The sequence below is a fragment of the Oculina patagonica genome, chromosome 14, assembly GCF_052425735.1.
Source record: "Oculina patagonica isolate OP01 chromosome 14, crgOcupat, whole genome shotgun sequence".
Classification (NCBI taxonomy): domain Eukaryota; kingdom Metazoa; phylum Cnidaria; class Anthozoa; order Scleractinia; family Oculinidae; genus Oculina; species Oculina patagonica.
In genome coordinates, this window is record NC_135771.1 from 12928103 (window position 1) to 12944995 (window position 16893).

A 16893-nucleotide genomic window follows, 5' to 3' on the forward strand; every position below is an offset into this window, starting at 1 on the left:
CTGAGGTATATAATAATTTATTGTACTTTTACTACAAAGTATCCTGAACTTGCTGGGTATGTTGGTCATTTGCCTTGTGTTTTAAGTTCTTTACCTGGTAAATAGGAAATTCTGTACTGTCATACAGTGCTAGTGTTAAGAGATCATCGCTGTCATACAAAGGATCTTGTACATCTGAAAAAACATTGACAAAGGAGTAAGATTAAGAGTTATTAGATGATGAATTGACTGACTGACTGACTGACTGACTGACTGACTGACTGACTGACTGACTGACTGACTGGCTGGCTGACTGACTGACTGACTGACTGACTGACTGACTGACTGACTGACTGACTGACTGACTGGCTGGCTGACTGACTGACTGACTGACTGACCCACTGACTCGCTGACTGACTGACTGACTCACTAACAGTAAACAGTAACAGTAACAGTAAATCTTTATTGTGCCTTACACTCCAAAGGGAGGTATTGGTCTAGTTACAATAAAGGTGTTATAGCAACTATGCTAACAAATTACTTAATAACAAACAATGAAATTACAATGCAAACGTTTACGGTAATTATTGGACTATTAATTAACTGCGCTGCGCAGTTCTTGCTCTGCAAGCGGTTTTTTAACTGCGCTGCGCAGTTCTTGCTCTGCACGTCCTTTTTTTTTTTTTTAACTGCGCTGCGCAGTTCTTGCTCTGCACGTCCTTTTTTTTTTTTTTTTTTTTTTCTCAGTGACCAGACTGATGCCCCCGCTCGGCCGGGCTTGAGTCACGCAAGGTTTAAAAGCTAGAAAAAACTTACCAATGGGAAATTTTCAAATGCTTTGGTCTTAATAAGCATGTTTAGCGTGAGACGTCCGATTTTGAAGCGTTTTACTCAAAGAAATTTCTAAATTTTCATGCTTCGAAAGAAAAATATATTTCAGCGGGCCAAAATCTGTGAATAAATACCATTACGTTGGTGTAAAAGAATGTGCTGATATGACAAGTTTCACTTTCGATCGGCTGGACTTCGAGTCACGTAATTTTTCAAAGCTATTTTCAGCTACCTTTCAAATCTTTGCGAATCCATTAATCTTTACTTAAAAAATTCAGTGTGAAGTATTTTGAAGCATTTGAATCGAAGAAAATACTAAAATTTCACGCTTTAAAAAAATACGCTTTAGCGGGCAAGAAATTACATTTATTTACATTACGTTTGTGTCCTGGACTGTGCTGGCGTTAGCAAATTTTTACTTTCACAAGGCATTGATCGGCAAGAATCACGCAATGCTCTGAAAGGTTTAAATCTGCTACAAACGGAAACTAAACAAATCCTCTGGTCTAAACTTAGCATGTTAAGTGTGAAATGTTCGACTTTTTAGCGTTATTTATTTTTGGAGCTGTGTCATCCATAGGATTTCTGAAATCTGATGGAAAATCACTGAGACAAACCCTGACTTGCAAGGGTTACGTCATTGCTAAATTAATTCCCCGGGGAATTCCCATTCAGCAAAACACAGGTCTAGTGTTTTTCTCAAATTTGATTTAATTATTTGCTCCAATATTCCATTTTCGGAGCTGGTTATTCAATCTTTAAACGGTAATTCAAGACAACACTGGATGCTGATTTAAAAGATTTTTTTTGTTTCACGGATCAGGATCGTGGGAATTAAATTTGGCCAGCATTAGCATATAAGGTAAGAAAAATATTTAATTTCGGATGGAACTAGTCAACCATGAAATGTCACGCAAGGTGTTTTCCTACCATCTTGTTTGTCAGTCGCAACATTGTTCGACGCAGGTAAAGGGGATAAGGGGGGGGGGGGCGCATTTTTTGTTCCCCCCACATGGCTCCCCTAAAGTGCTCACGAGACCAGCGCAGTTGTAAGCTCTAAAAGCTCTTGTTATACAACTATTTATTGATATAACTTTCAATTTAAAATTTCTTTTCTTTTTTGAAACATTAGGAAGATATATTTAGCTATGATTCTAGAGGTAGCATAATTATCTAGTTTAAGAAGGTACTTTATTTTTTCATGATCAGTTAAATCTACAAAGCGAGGATCAGTTTGTGACACGATTGAATGAAGCTCTTTTCTAATATCATTATACCCTTTGCAATACATTAAAAAATGCTGTTCGTCCTCTATGTGGTTTTCCTTACATACCAAGCACTTTCTTTCTTCAACTGGTATGGATGCTCCCGCATTTTCATATTTTCCAGTCTGTATGCGTAGGGAATGTACCCCTAATCTTAGTTTAGTTAGTTTTATTCGATGCGCTGGATTTTTAACTGTAGTGAGATACTCTTCTAATTGGTAATCTTTTTTAACTTCCTTGTGAGTGAATTTTTCTCTAGAGGTAACTGACGCGCAATTTCGGACCTTTGACCAATTTTGGAAATAATTTTTTCTTAACCTATGTTTAATTTTAGAGCAAGAATTCGTTGAAAGTTGTGGGGCTGATGTGTCATTATCGGAGAGAATTCCTAATGCTTCATCATCATTTAATAAACTAACAGATTTAGTATGTTTTTTGGCGTAAAGAAATGCATCATTTAATATGGGATTGGTTATCTTATGTTCTAATCTTTGAAAATAGCATAAGATAGATGCTTTAATGTCTATTGCTAAAGGGTATCGACCTAGTTCTGCTCTACATGCTACGTTTTCTGCATACCATGGTACATTTAATGCTTGTTTGCAAAACCGGATGTGAACTTGTTCAATTGTACTTTTATCGAAATGTGTTTTGTATGATAAAAGTTCGGGTCCCCATATTTCACAACCATACAAAAGTATGGGTTTAACTAAAGCATCAAAAAGTTTATTTCGTATCACAATTGTTGATGAATCAATGTTGGATAGAAATCGTTTAATGATGGAAATAACTTTGGTAGCCTTTTTGCTAATTATTTCTCTTGCATAGGTGTAACGACCAGAAGATGTCATTTCTATGCCTAGATATGTTTGTTTGTCGACAATATTTAAAGTTTCATTGTCGTATTTAAAATCTTTTTTGTGTTTGTTCTGACCGTTACCACTAAATACAATGATGTTTGATTTTTTGGTGTTTACTTTTAGCTTCCATTCTTGAGCGTGCTTATAAATAACGTCAAGTGATTGTTGCAATCCTTCTGGAGAATCGCTTAATACTAATAGATCATCTGCGTACATTAGGCAATTAAGTAATTGATTGTTTAATACTACCCCTTTGCATTTGTTGACTCTAAAGTAATCTGGTAAATCATTCATAAACAAAGAAAACAGAACTGGACTTAATCCATCACCTTGCCTTATGCCTTTATTGCATGAAAACAGATCCGTTGTTGTGTTTTTATTTATGCGAACACAACTCTTAATCGAAGAATACATGGACTTAATGACATTTAGGAATTTGCCTTTGATACCGTAACGTTGCAACTTATAAATCAACCCAGACTGCCATACGCTATCAAAAGCTTTCTCATAATCAATAAAACCAACATAAAGCTTCTTATGTTGTTTAGTGTACTTATGAATGAGTTGTTGCAAAATAAAAAGACTATCTGTTGTTCTCGCATTTGGTCTAAATCCAAATTGTTCTGGGTTGAGAATGTTGTGAGTTTCGATAAATTTATTTAATCTTGATTGTAAAATTGATGTGAATAATTTTCCTAGACAAATTGTTAGAGTAATTCCCCTGTAGTTGGCTGGCGAGCGTTTATCGCCCTTCTTTTTGTAAATGGGTCTTATCACCCCTATATTCCAATCGGTAGGAAATTTACCGGTGTTAAGTATATCGTTGAAAATTTTTTCTAATGAAGGCAATAAATAATATCTTCCATGTTTAATCATTTCATTTAAGATAGAATCCACGCCACTTGCTTTTTTTGTTTTAAGTTTGGAAATATGTTCATGTATTTCCTTCGATGTGATAGGTATTCCTAAAATGTCATCAGCTGACAGAACTTCTGTATCATCCATGTTATTCGTGTGGTTATTATCTTCGCGAGATTCTTCGTCATCGGTTGGATAATTATTGGCGCCAGATTCATGGTTATGACATAGTAACTCCTGGAAATGCCGTATCCAGTCTTCTGGGGAGATGAGGGGTTTTTCCTCAACCGTATTATTTTTCCTAAGTTTGTTGATTTGTTTCCAGACGTCCTGACTGTGTCTAGAATCCAATGCAGTTATTTCATTCATAAGTTGATTTTTGTACTCTTTATGCGCCAATTTAACTTGTTTTTTATATTTCTTTTTGAGAACAAAATACTCTTGTCGCAATTGTCTTTGGGTTGTCGGACTAATTTTCTTAGCAAGATTTTGTAATTGCTTCTTTAATTGTCGACAAGTATTGTCATACCATGGCTTGTTCTGCTTGTTGTTTTTGTGTGTTTTTCTTGACGTTTTTAGACTTAAATTAGCCGTTAACGTCATAATGTTGTTAAAATGGGAAATTTCTTCCTCTATTGAAGCAAAATGTTTTGAGTTAAAGGTCTCAAATTGATCTTGAATATTTGTACTGGATATTGCATTAATGAATTTGTCTTTGGAATCTGTCTTCCATAAAAATGTTTTAAATGGTTTTCGGACTGATGGAGAGTGGGCCGCTCTCCCTACGGACTCCTCGCTAGGTGTGTCATTTATTCCGCTAGATATGGAACAAGTTAGTTTCATACTAATAGGACAATGATCTGAATATGGGGTCAGCGATTGCACTTGAAAACCGAGTAGTGAATTAAGAAGTTCTTCGCTTACTATTCCATAGTCAACAGTGCTAGCTCCCGTGCGTTGATATGATGTAAGCTTTCCGTCAAGATCGCCCGTTAGCCTACCATTTAAAATTCTTAATCTGTTTCCTATGCAAAGCCGTAAAAGTTCTCCTCCTACTTTGTTTACGTTTTAATCTGCATTATTCCGCTTCGGAGAATGTTATCTAGGGTATAATGGCTATTTGGTGTTGCCAGATCATGCCTGTCGTTTTCTATAAAGTCACTTAATGTTCCCGTTCTAGCATTAAAATCTCCAAGCAAAATAATTCGACCTTGCGCAGAGTATTTATGAATCTCGTCTTCTAAAATACGTATAACATCTTCGCCAGCTTTTTTCTGTGATTGCAAAGGTGGTAAATAAACAGCTGCTAAATAAATATCGGATTGAAGACCGAACAATTGTCTATGCAATTTGTACCAGATTATGTTTGAGGAGCTACTATCAATCTGTTTCACAAACTTTCTATGTTTATTTTTAATTAAGACTGCCACGCCACCTTGGCCTCTTTTGCTTTTGCTGTTCCTAACAGTTGAATGTGTTGTGTAGCCTTCGAAAGTTAACGAATTATCCTTTGCCCATGTCTCTTGTAAACAAATGATGTCAAATTTAGACAAATTTGCTTTAATTGATTTAACATTCAATTTGGTATTTGTTAGGTTTAGGTGAGTAGGCTTTAGCCTAGTGCTAAGTCCTTGGATATTCCATGAGATGATATTAAATATATTATCTTGAGAAAAAGTCATATTAGATGAGACTTAGAAAATCAATGTATAGAATTAAAAATTTAAGAAAAAAAGATATGTATCGATCTTACGACACTAATGTATATAAATGAGAAAAAACGAAACGATATAGTAGTAACATAATAATAAGCAAGTTAATATAAGTGACTATGCAAGTTTTTCTTACTTAATAGCGGCGGTTGAGGCTTGCCAACAACAAGTTCATAAGCTGATGCGTTGAGTCAAAATCCCTGCTGTCACTGAACGACCGACCGACCGACCGACCAACCGACTGACTGACTGACTGAATGACTGACCATTAATATTGACTGTCTGACTGACTGGCTGACTGACTCACTCACTCACTCACTCACTGACTGACTGACTCACTGAACGACCGACCGACCAACCGACTGACTGACTGACTGACTAATGGACGGTTTGACCAACTGACCGATTGACCAACATACCAACCCATCCACTGATCCCCCGACCCCCCAACTCACTGACCCACTGACCTACCAACCCACCCACAAACCATTTTTTGACTGGACATGACTGAAAGACTGATTGATTGGCTGGCTGGTTGGTTGGTTGAATACCTTCTGATCCTTATCAAATTCAACTTTCATTTCTTGTTGCTAAAGAAGTATTAATGAATTCTACCTACATGTATGCAAAACTTAAACATTGTATTTTGCAATGTTGTTGCATGTAAAGCTGACCTGATGGACAAGCAGACTGCTCTGCATTCAATGTAGCAACAATATTTCTTGTTGTCTCCAATGCACTTTCTTCATCTGCTTCAAAATGATCTGTACATCCACTAACACTGAAAAATATAAACAAGTATGGTCAATTCAAATAACAACTGTGCAATTTAACCAGCATTAAATGTGACAGAATACAACAATATACAATTCCACTAATATAAAATAATAGTAATAATAATAATAATTTAATATTTATAGTACGCAAATTATACATGTAAAAAATGATCAAATGCGTATCACAAATTTAAATCAAAGATCTCTTCGAGATATCAACTTTTTTTGCATGAAGTTAGTATGAGTAGAAGGTTTATGCTGGGCATTGTTGTTTGAACATATCATGGTAGAATTCAAACGTCTTTCAGTTCAAGCATTTTTTTTATTTTCGCGGAGGAAATGCTGTATTTGTCAGTCGCGACGGCTGGGTGCTTTGCGACTCATATACTTTGGCTTGGTTAAAAATGGTAAACTTTGACGTTTGCCTTTAATCGAAATAGTTGTTTCCTTTCGAGTTAGAAAGATTTCTACTCGGCTTAATGCAGGGTTCCCGATAAAGGTTACGCACGACAGAGTTATCTTTTGTCTCGTCACGCAATCTTAACCCCACATTGAGAAGTAAATTTTCGTTTGGATATTACCAAAAGCCGCTTCTGAGTTCTCCTTGCGTTATTCTTTACCTTACATGCCATTTCTAACGACTACATTTTCAGTAAAACAGTTGCTGTTTATTTTTCTAATGGCGATGCATTAACTTCTGAACAGAAGCAGAAAGGTTTAGCGTTTACTGCTTCCACCGGAAGTAATTTCACAACAGGCTACAAAAACACTTGTAAATATCACTTAGACCAGCCATGAAAGTATTCATTAACAATTTACATGTTACGCAATTGGGAATGCTTACGCGATGTAAGGCCAGATTGCACCATCATTTCGACGCTAGCGGGACTTCGAACGCGATGTTCGACGAGTTAGCTTTCACCGAAAGGTCTCTGATGAGTCTCTTGGCGGAGACGAAACATGCGTGTCAGACCAGCCACGAAAGTATTTAAATATCACTTAACACATTTAATGATATTGCAATTCTAAATTGTGCAACTCAGCAGAAATAATCAATTGTCACGAAATGAATTCCCTTTGGTTAACTATTAGCAACGTTTTAGTGTGTGAAAGACTTGTTCCAGTACAAATTTGCGTTGTTAATCATTTTAGGTTAAATTAATATTGGCGCCTAAAGACTTGTACTGTCAGTACAAATTGCGTTCTTAATCGTTTTAATCGCTACCTTCGAGCGCTGAACCCCTTACATTCTTAATTGGTTATGTGACGTAAGATTTGGGCTACTCACTTTTTTGATTGTTGTATAACATTTGTAAATTTGACAAGTCACATTTTTTCTACAAGAACGGAAGTGCTGAAGCACAACTATGGAGTGACACTTTACAAGTCACGCGCTTTGATCACCCACAGCGGAAAGTATTCCCTTGAGAAATTAAAACAGTCCCTTGAGAGTTAACAAGAATGTGATTCTTTCCGGTTCCAGATTTATACCCCACATAACTGCTATTCTCCTTTTTTTTTGCTTGTAAACAAGCAAAAAAAGTCGAAAAAATTGCTAAAAACTACATTAAAAAATACTTAAATGCTTACAATATGTACTCTTAAATCTATTAAAAAGCTATTCAAAAACTCATTAATAATTCATAAAGAAAATACAAAAGAAGTTAATGTTTAATGAGTGTCTTTATATCTGATAAAGACACGGCTAAACTTTACGTCCAATTTTCTAGGCCAAAATAACCCCAAATCTAAATATTAGTGCAAGAATGAGTTGATCTACATCAGAAGATTTTGAAGCCGTTCAATAAATTCGCAGTTCGTGTTTTATCAAGTCTAAAACACTTGGCTGTGCCTCGTGTTTTAAACTTGAGAAAACACTGCTGCTCATATATTAAACATTACAAAAAGTACAGTAATAAGTACCCAAAACTCCCAATTTATAAGGCTTAAGATTTGACTGTGTATCAACAAATGAGACTGATGCTGGTCAGTTCAAATGATCATACTTACATGCATGGAACAAAACCTCTGATTCTATGTCTATATGCCATTCTGCACCCAAGACAGTGTAGAGCCTAGTGGCCCATCTTGTTGGATAAGCTCCAGCATGATGGGCCACTAGGCTCGATGCAGACTTTTCCTACATACATGTATGATGCAAATGGTCAAATAGTAATGGAAGAAGGCTGCTACATCTGAAAGAATCACTTCAAGAGCCCTTACTTTACAGTGAGGTACATGTACATGTAGTTTTTACAAACCTTGAGTGCATCATAGCACCACCTAACTCTTCTGAGCTGACAACCTCACCAGTGGCAGCCTAGAAATTAATAAAAAACAACTCAGTCTCCCTTTCAGTTACAATGTGAGGAACAGGGATGGCATGGTAGTAAGAGTGCTGACCTCCCACCCATGGGATTACCGGTAATTCTTTGACCCACTGTCATATATGGGTCGAGTTTGTTGTCCGTTCTTGTCCTTGCTCTGAGGGTTTTTCTCTGGGTTCTCTGGTTTCCCTCCCTCCTCAAAAATCAATACTCCTAAGTTCCAATTTAATCAGGAACAGTAGATGAAGAGCCACTCTGTGGAAATGCCACTTGTTTTTATTTTTATTAATTTTGTGGAAATCTCTTGAGAAACCACCAAAAAATGGTAAAATACTGAGTGAAAGAAGAGAATTCACAGAATGTGGCTTCTTCCAAGGTTCAACTAGTCTTGATTAAGTAATTTTAAAATAGTAAACATCTAATGCTTAATTAGTACCTTTACTAATGGAGGACCACCAAGGAAAATTGTTCCAATTTTGTCGATGATAACAGCTTCATCAGCCATTGTTGGCACATAAGCCGCACCAGCAGTACATGATCCACAGACGACACAGATCTGTGCACAACAAGTCACAAGATTACCAACAAATTCTCCTTTATGCTTTCTACACTTTTATATGACGGTCTTTGGGAGAATTTGCTGTTAGATAAAGACTTAGCTCTTTAGGTCCATGATTCTTGTGGTGTGTACAATGTGGTACTTACAGTACCGCTCAAAAGTAAGTTACCACCCTCTTGCGAGACGAGATTCTCGTCTTGAGACGCTCGTAAAAACTGCAAGTTTTACATTGTAAGCAGTTTATCAACAAGAACTGTGACCTGTTAGATCACAATCAGGAGCATGCATGGAAAATAATGCTGCAGCCTAAGATTGAAATTAGTGAAGAAGGAATGTTCATTGTAGATGCCCATAGTGCTCCATGCAGTATCAAGAAAAGGGGATAGAGAGACATAAACTGTAAAATAACAAAAGGACAACAAAATAACAAGAAAAGGGCTCTTATCGCTTCAAAGTTTGGGATAAGCTCTTCATGTGGTTGTGCTAAGCAGTCAAATATCCAACAAGAGTTTTATCAGGAGTTATTTTCTGAATGACTAAAGACCCTTCGAAGTGTAATGTTCTAGTACTTTTATGTTACAAAAACAATCTTTAACTTACAGTTGGAACACCGTTCATTGACATCACTGCCTCATTGTAAAACACTCGGCCACCAGTTTCTGGGAATATTTCAGCCTGTTTAAGATGATTTTTTGCGGATCAGTTACATGTGCTCCTATTAATTACACTAAGTAAAATGAATTTTTGGTCTGGCAACTATAGCTTCTGCCAGGCCGGGTTACTGCTAGGACTTTTAAGGGATAATTAATTACTGTACTTTGATAATCAAGAAGGAATAAAGAAAATGAGAAAAGGCAAAAAATTGTCTTTTGTAGTCACAAAGCACTCTGAATTTCCATATGACAGTGTAGATTGCAGGGATTCATGGAATGCAGGTATTCACTATTTGACTTTTCAGTGTTGGCGGCACACTTAATTAAGCTTCAAGAGAGGATGCACTGAAAGATCTATCTTAACATGATTGTGTTTAAAATGGCAGGGAAACCAGGCAGACCAGAGAGAAGGCCTTCCATGGGGGGGGGGGGGGGGTAGCCGTGTCGCAATACTGCATGTAAATTCTGGGAACCGATGTCGCCTAGCCAACAGCTGTAAATGTCGCTGTCATTTTTCCGGCTATTGTGTTGCTGTCGCACTGTGTCGCTGTCACATTTCAGTTCCATAATGATGTTGCTTGTCGCTGTTAAAATGTTCCTTTGTCGCCAGAATTCAGGGTCATGTCACTTGCAGCTTTAACCCCTTGGAAGGCCTTAGAGGGTGTAACTCAAATTTTTACCTCTTCTGGCAAAGTGCCCTCACAAAGTAGGTCACAAGGGCAAGTACAGTTTATCAGGGGGAGGGGGGAGGGCAACTAAAACTTGAATTATGCCCAAACAATGGGGCAATTGCCTTAAAATTTAGTTTCAAACTCTGAATGCACCCAACTACCGGTACTTTACATACACGTATGTATGTACATGTAAATTACGTACCTGTAATGGAAGAAATGCTCCTCCTGAATCTATAAGGAATACGCAAGGAAGTCTGTTCACTTCAGCAATCTCCTGTGCTCTGAGCTGCTTTCTGACTGCGATAGGATAAATGGTTCCACCTTTAACTGTTGCATCATTTGCAACAATGACACACAGCTGCCCAGAGATCTGCCCAATGCCAGACACAACTCCTGCACAAGGAACGTGACCATACTCCAGGTCGAGTCCAGCAAATTGTGAGAATTCCAGGAATTCTGTACCCTCGTCCAATAGCTTACTAAGTCTGTCTCTCACTAGGAGCTTCTTGTTTCTTTTTGTGTGCCTTTCGATAGCTTTTTCACCACCTCCTAGCAACGCCAAGTTCGTAAATTCTGTAAAAGATTTTAGAATCTCGCCTCTTTCTGATCCTCTTGAGAGAAATGCTGAACTATTTTTATCGACAAAACCATCAATAACTCTGAAGTTAACCGTATTTGATGCAGCTCTAACGTTTTCGAATTTATAGAAATGAGATCGTGCTAGTCTTGTTGATATACCACGTAGACGAGAAATCACGTTTAAGAAAGGAGAAGACATGCTATCTATTCTTCACGAATGTACGAGCAATATAAGCTAACAAAACGTCAGTTAAAAATGTCTAGCCTTGAGAGTTAAGTCCAAGATTAATCACTTAAAAGATCCAAGCATTCAGAAGGTTCCTTAGCTCTGTTTTTAAATCACGAAAGGCCTCCAAGGCCTTGCAATAAGATTCTTTCAAAGGATAATTCCACGCCTGCCCGCCGCCATCTTTGTTGTTTTGAAGGCCAGGTGCCTAAGTAAAGTCGATCCCATGCCACCCGGGAGGTGTATTTATGACAAAACTCAATACACCGTAAAATTCCGGTTATAAGCCCCTCCGCTTATAAGCCCCCCCACTTATAGGCCCATCATCCTGGAAACAAAAAAATACATCCGATTATAAGCCCCCCCGGATATAAGCCCCCCTCTACCAGATGACAATACTGAATAGGGCTAAGTGTTGCTTTATTATGCGTTTTTAACTTAAAAACGTATTTCCATCAACACTCCCGTAGCTCGTTTCGAAACGTTTTTTTCATTCCGCTTATAAGCCCTCCCGGATATAAGCCCCTCCGCTTATAAGCCCACCCAAAACCCCTTACGAAGTTGTATAAGCCCAGGGCTTATAACCGGAATTCTACGGTACTTTAATAGGGCCTGTTTACATGATTCCGGAATGACTTTCATTCCGGAACGAGTTCATTCCGTCCCCATACATTTCTCTGTATCTGTTTACATGATACCGAGACGAAAGTCAAGTCATTCCGGAATGAGTTCATTCCGGTTTTCATTCCGGAATGAAAGTTTCGTTCTGGGATGACATTTCATTCTGGTATCATGTAAACATAGAACGAATTTCGTTCCGAGATGAACTCGCAACTTGTTGAACCGCATACGGACTCCACAGTTTGAATTCGGAGCGAAAAAACGTAATAGCATTTTCTGTTTAGCCCAAAGAAGCAGCTCTATGGTCAAATTACTCGTCAAAACTGCAGATATGCCATTAATGGGCACAAAAACATGTTTGCGCGAAACATGCGCCACCTTGTTTTGATCTCGCGCGGAAATCGTGCACGTGAAAATGCCTTTGGTTGAACCGGTCGACTCTGTCATGTAAATGCAGAACGAATTTCATTCCGGAACGAGTTTCGTTCCGGAATGAAAGTCATTCCGGAATCATGTAAACAGGCCCTAGTTGTCGAAATAAAATCATCGAAGTTTCGATAATTTTATCTTAGCTTATCTTAACTACCGGGTATTGAATTCTGTCATAGATGTACATCTATGACAGAATTCACAGGCTCTGGCGAAACTGCGGAGATGTGTATTGTAAAAAAAAAAAATATTGTAGCCATTGCATTCAGATGGTTTATTAAACAAACGCCAAATCCTTTGGGACAATTCCCACAAAAAATCCTGGCTGAAAAAAATCGTGCAAGGGGAGCCATAGGAGAAAAAAACAATCAATCTCAATCATCGAAATTTTAGAGAAAAAAATGCAATCGGACTAAGTTGTACATTTTAAACAAAAATACACTTTGAACTTGCATAGCTATCACCTTAACGGCGTGACGTCACTTTCTGCAAACTAGTCCCCAGTCTTCGGACAATTTTTAGCCAAAGTTGCACGTTATTGAGAAAAAAAGAAATATTATATTTTTCTTAGACCACTCAAACTCAGAAATCGTTATTTATGCGTATCTAACTAACAACACGAAATATAAAACAATTCGTGTCACATATTATAGACTTCAAAGAACAAAAAACAGGTGTATTATTCGGTGTTGAAAAAGATATCATTCTGAGTAAGCGATGAGCCTTCGACAGAAGTTTCTAAGCATCTTTAATATATACTTTTATCCAAATACTCAAGAGTTGTTGGAAATTTATTTCTCGTTTCTCCAGTGCGACAGGCGTTGAATGTGTTTTACGTGCATAAAATTGTTTTGAGCTTAGTATTTGGACAAAATGTTGCATGCATAATTGTATGAATTGCTCCATGTATTCACTCCGACTGAAATTGTCGCCCACAACATTGCACGCAATGGTAGTCACTTTGCAGAATAGAATCGCTTTCTTTTTCTGCGACATAATGGTCGTAATGACGTGGCGGGATCGTGACACAAATATCACCCTCGTTCGCAATTTTAAGAACTAAATTTTACTGTTTTTTTTTCTCTTTAAAAAGATGAAAATCAAAATGTTTTCAGCAACGAAAATTAATTATCTAAAATATAGTGGTTCAGGGAAACGCAAAATGATCGCTTCAAAAAAAGGAAGATACAAAAGAACCGAGCAATTTCCTCCCTTTGATTTGCAGACAAAAAATACAAAAAAAAAAAAACAGGATATCAGATTTGAATTATATTTATTATCATCAACACAGAAAAACTGCGAACTTCGATCTCTTTTTAACTTTTTTTTGGAGACCCATTTTTACCTTAAGTTTAAAAAAAAAAGAAAAAGCTTCACTCCAGTTTAATTTAGCTTAGTATTTTTCGACTGCGAACGCAGACGTCAAACGTTTTTTTCCGAGTTGCTTGACGCCGACTAACACTCTTAAGTGCAATACAGCGCAAAAAATATTACAGGAACCCTTTTATTTTATGTGAAAGTAGAAAATTGAAAGAGAACAATTGAAGACCTTACTTTTGGTTCATGAATCATGATAAGTCAGTTAGCTTTTAAAATGATAAAAAGTATGAGATTTGCGGTAAGATCCTAGTTAAAACTGTATTAATATAAACTACACAGTAAATGAAATAACAGTATTTTCAAATTGCGTTATTGAAATGAATTTATGGTGATAAGAGTTGTTGGAAATGTATTTCGTGTTCTCCGGGTTCGACAGGAATTTTATTGTGTTCCACTAGGATAAATTTTTTTTTGAGTTTAGCATTCAGACACAATGTTGCACGCATTGTATGAATTTCACCATGTGTTCACCCCGACTGAAATTTTCGCCCACAACATTGCGCGCAATAGCAGAGATCGAATAACTTTCTCTTCTGCAAAATAATGGGCGAAATGTCGTGGCACAAATAACACCCTTCTTCGCAATTTTTAATAACTAAATCTTACCGCTTCTTAAAAACGTATCATATGAGAATCGAGAAGTTTTCAGCAATCGGAAATTATGAAAATTATTTACTGAAGATATCGTGGTTTAGGAAAACCATCACCACAAAGACACGAAGGTACAAAAGAAACGAGTAATTTCCTCCCTTTTGACGCTTCAGAGCGAAAAGAGGAAAAAACAAGACAGCAAAATGAAGCTATATTTTGTCAGCACCAACACAAAAAAAATCGCAAATTTAATTTATTTGACTTCATTTTTATAGAGCAAGTATTTTTTTTTTCAACGTAAATTTTAACTCATGAAATAGAACTATTCTTTGTCAACTATTCCCATTTTATTTTCTCCGCATATATTCATTTTCTAGGGCGTCATTCCAGTTTAATTTAACACAGTATATTCGTCAACGAACAGAGAAGTCAGACGCTTTTTATTCTTTTTTGCCAGCTATTTTCACCGACAAAGACGCCATTAAACATTGTCATTTGTACTTTTTGATATAAAAAGATATGATTTTTCGCAAATTTAAGTTTAAAAAATGCAATGCAGCGCTCAAAATATTTGCTAGCTAAAACTGAAATTTGCCAGTTGGTGCGATCGCTTAGGAAAATTTTCATGTCAAAAATAACTTGACTTACTTTTGCTTCTTGAATTATGAATTTTTAGTTTTAAAAATAAACATTAAAAAGTGTGCCATTTAGGGCGAGATCCAAGTTAAAACCATATAAACTATGGTTAATAAAATAACAGTGTTTTTAATTTAATAACAATACTGCATGAATATATTTACAGTTGAACAGGTCTCGTTCGCACATTTTGCAGGTGCAGTCTAAACGTTAAGTTTAAGCGTCACGTTTAAAGAGTTTCTTCAGAAACCTGCGAAGTTTCCTCGATCTGAAAAAGATTATCAACGGATTTACACTCGAGTTGAGGAGAAAAAGAGTAACAGCAAATGGATGAACGATTTTCACATGATCCTTTATAAGATTAGCATTTAATGATAACTGAACTGCGATTAATGGTGCATAGCTCAAAAATACAGCACCGGCAACTAGAAGCACAGTTTTTGCACTTTGAAACTCTTGTTCTATGGGTCCTTGAGTTACAGCTTGTAACTGGGAAATAATTTGTCTCTTGTGACGCTGTGATATACAAAATATCTTGCCATAACAGAAAAAAATGACAGACAAAACTGACGAAAGCATGACGATTTGAAAGACTCTGAAAACGGTCATCGGAAAAAATGGAATTAAACGCATTACGGGCAATACGGCGCTTATTAACCAGCTGATAAGTATGGCCCGGATGGCTCTGGTTTCGGTGACGATGGTGAGATAGCGCAGGGATTCTACGATGCAGATATATCTGTCTATCGTGATCATGGCGACGTGCAGGCAAGACGAGTAGGCCAAGAGGGAGCCGACATAGAAAAGGAATGACGAAGGAAAGATCCAGCAATGACTTTTGGTCAGAGCACACAAACACCCAGCAGCATGCAACGGTTGGACCAAGAGACCAATCAGTAAGTCGGAGACAGCGAGAGATGCCAGAAGAAGATTGGATGGAACATGGCGAAGCTGTGGAAATTTCACGATAACAACGAGTAACAGGACGCTTCCTCCAATGGACAGAAAAGGCAGAATAGAGGTAAGAACAGCTCCGAATACAGCGAGAGGAAAACTGTATTCACGCACATTTTGCCAGCTGGGGCCTGTGTCGTAATTGGACAAGTTTGGTGTCGGTAAATCCATAGCCAGTGAAGTGTTTTCCATGCTGTGTTCTTAACGATAAGTTGTTAAAAGAACTACTGTGTAACAGTCGGTTCGCTGAGCTGTTTGCGTTCGGTTTGAAAATGTTTACTGTGGCAGCTTTGTTTTGTCATTTTTCTCCCTATTGAAGTTTCACCTGCGATAGTAGACTATCATTAGTGGCACGGAAAGTCTTCTATTGTATCAACTTATTTTGATTGGCGCTTTTTGGAAAAACCACTATGACGATAAGAATAATTTGACGTTTTTCGCCAAAAGAAAAACAAAACTCGTTTTCACACATTAATTATTTCTTTATTTTCTTGAAAAATCAATTAACTGGCCAGTGAAGTGTTTTACATGATGCAATCTTAACGTTGTTTATAGGACCACTCTGCGCCAATACAAAGGGTCCTTAAAGGGAAGCGGGGGGGGGGGAGGTTAAATCCCTTTTCCCACCCTATTTTTTGTTCAATCCCAGTCCTATTTCCATTCCTTCGTTTGTGATTCCCAGAATGCCAGTTCGGGTGACCGAAATCCCATTTCTCCAGTGAAAAAAAGGCAAATCCCAGTTCCCATTTTACCCTTTCAGGCCCATTAATACAGATATTCAAACAAATTTAATAGTTTAGCCAACCTTTATTCATATGTTTATTGATAAGCTTCTCCTCAACCACAATCTTGAAAATATCCATTAATAAGCATTCCATTGTAAGAACCCTTATTTCTGCGTACCAAAGTACAGTAAGGAAAGAAATACTTGTGAGATTTTAAATTAATTGGGGCCGATTGAACTGTGGAATCTGAAGATTCCT

General features: G+C 37.2%; 2 protein-coding genes across 2 annotated transcripts in view; both read right to left on the reverse strand.

The window, feature by feature from the left end:
* Window positions 1-11512, reverse strand: part of LOC144637465 (putative methylcrotonoyl-CoA carboxylase beta chain, mitochondrial) — a 42940-nt gene extending 31428 nt beyond the window's left edge. The window contains exons 1-6 of the mRNA XM_078496523.1: window positions 10697-11512; window positions 9768-9842; window positions 9045-9164; window positions 8543-8601; window positions 6180-6286; window positions 95-174 (exon numbers count right to left, since the gene is read on the reverse strand). Of these exons, the coding sequence (XP_078352649.1) occupies window positions 95-174; window positions 6180-6286; window positions 8543-8601; window positions 9045-9164; window positions 9768-9842; window positions 10697-11272 (1017 nt within the window). The 5' untranslated portion in view covers window positions 11273-11512. The remainder of the gene's footprint in view (window positions 1-94; window positions 175-6179; window positions 6287-8542; window positions 8602-9044; window positions 9165-9767; window positions 9843-10696) is intronic.
* A 3638-nt stretch (window positions 11513-15150) lies between these two features.
* On the reverse strand, window positions 15151-16182 carry LOC144637485 (cannabinoid receptor 2-like). The gene has a single exon (XM_078496549.1). The coding sequence runs from the start codon at window positions 16100-16102 to the stop codon at window positions 15173-15175; it is 930 nt and encodes a 309-aa protein (XP_078352675.1). The 5' UTR covers window positions 16103-16182; the 3' UTR covers window positions 15151-15172.
* Window positions 16183-16893: the final 711 nt, after the last annotated feature.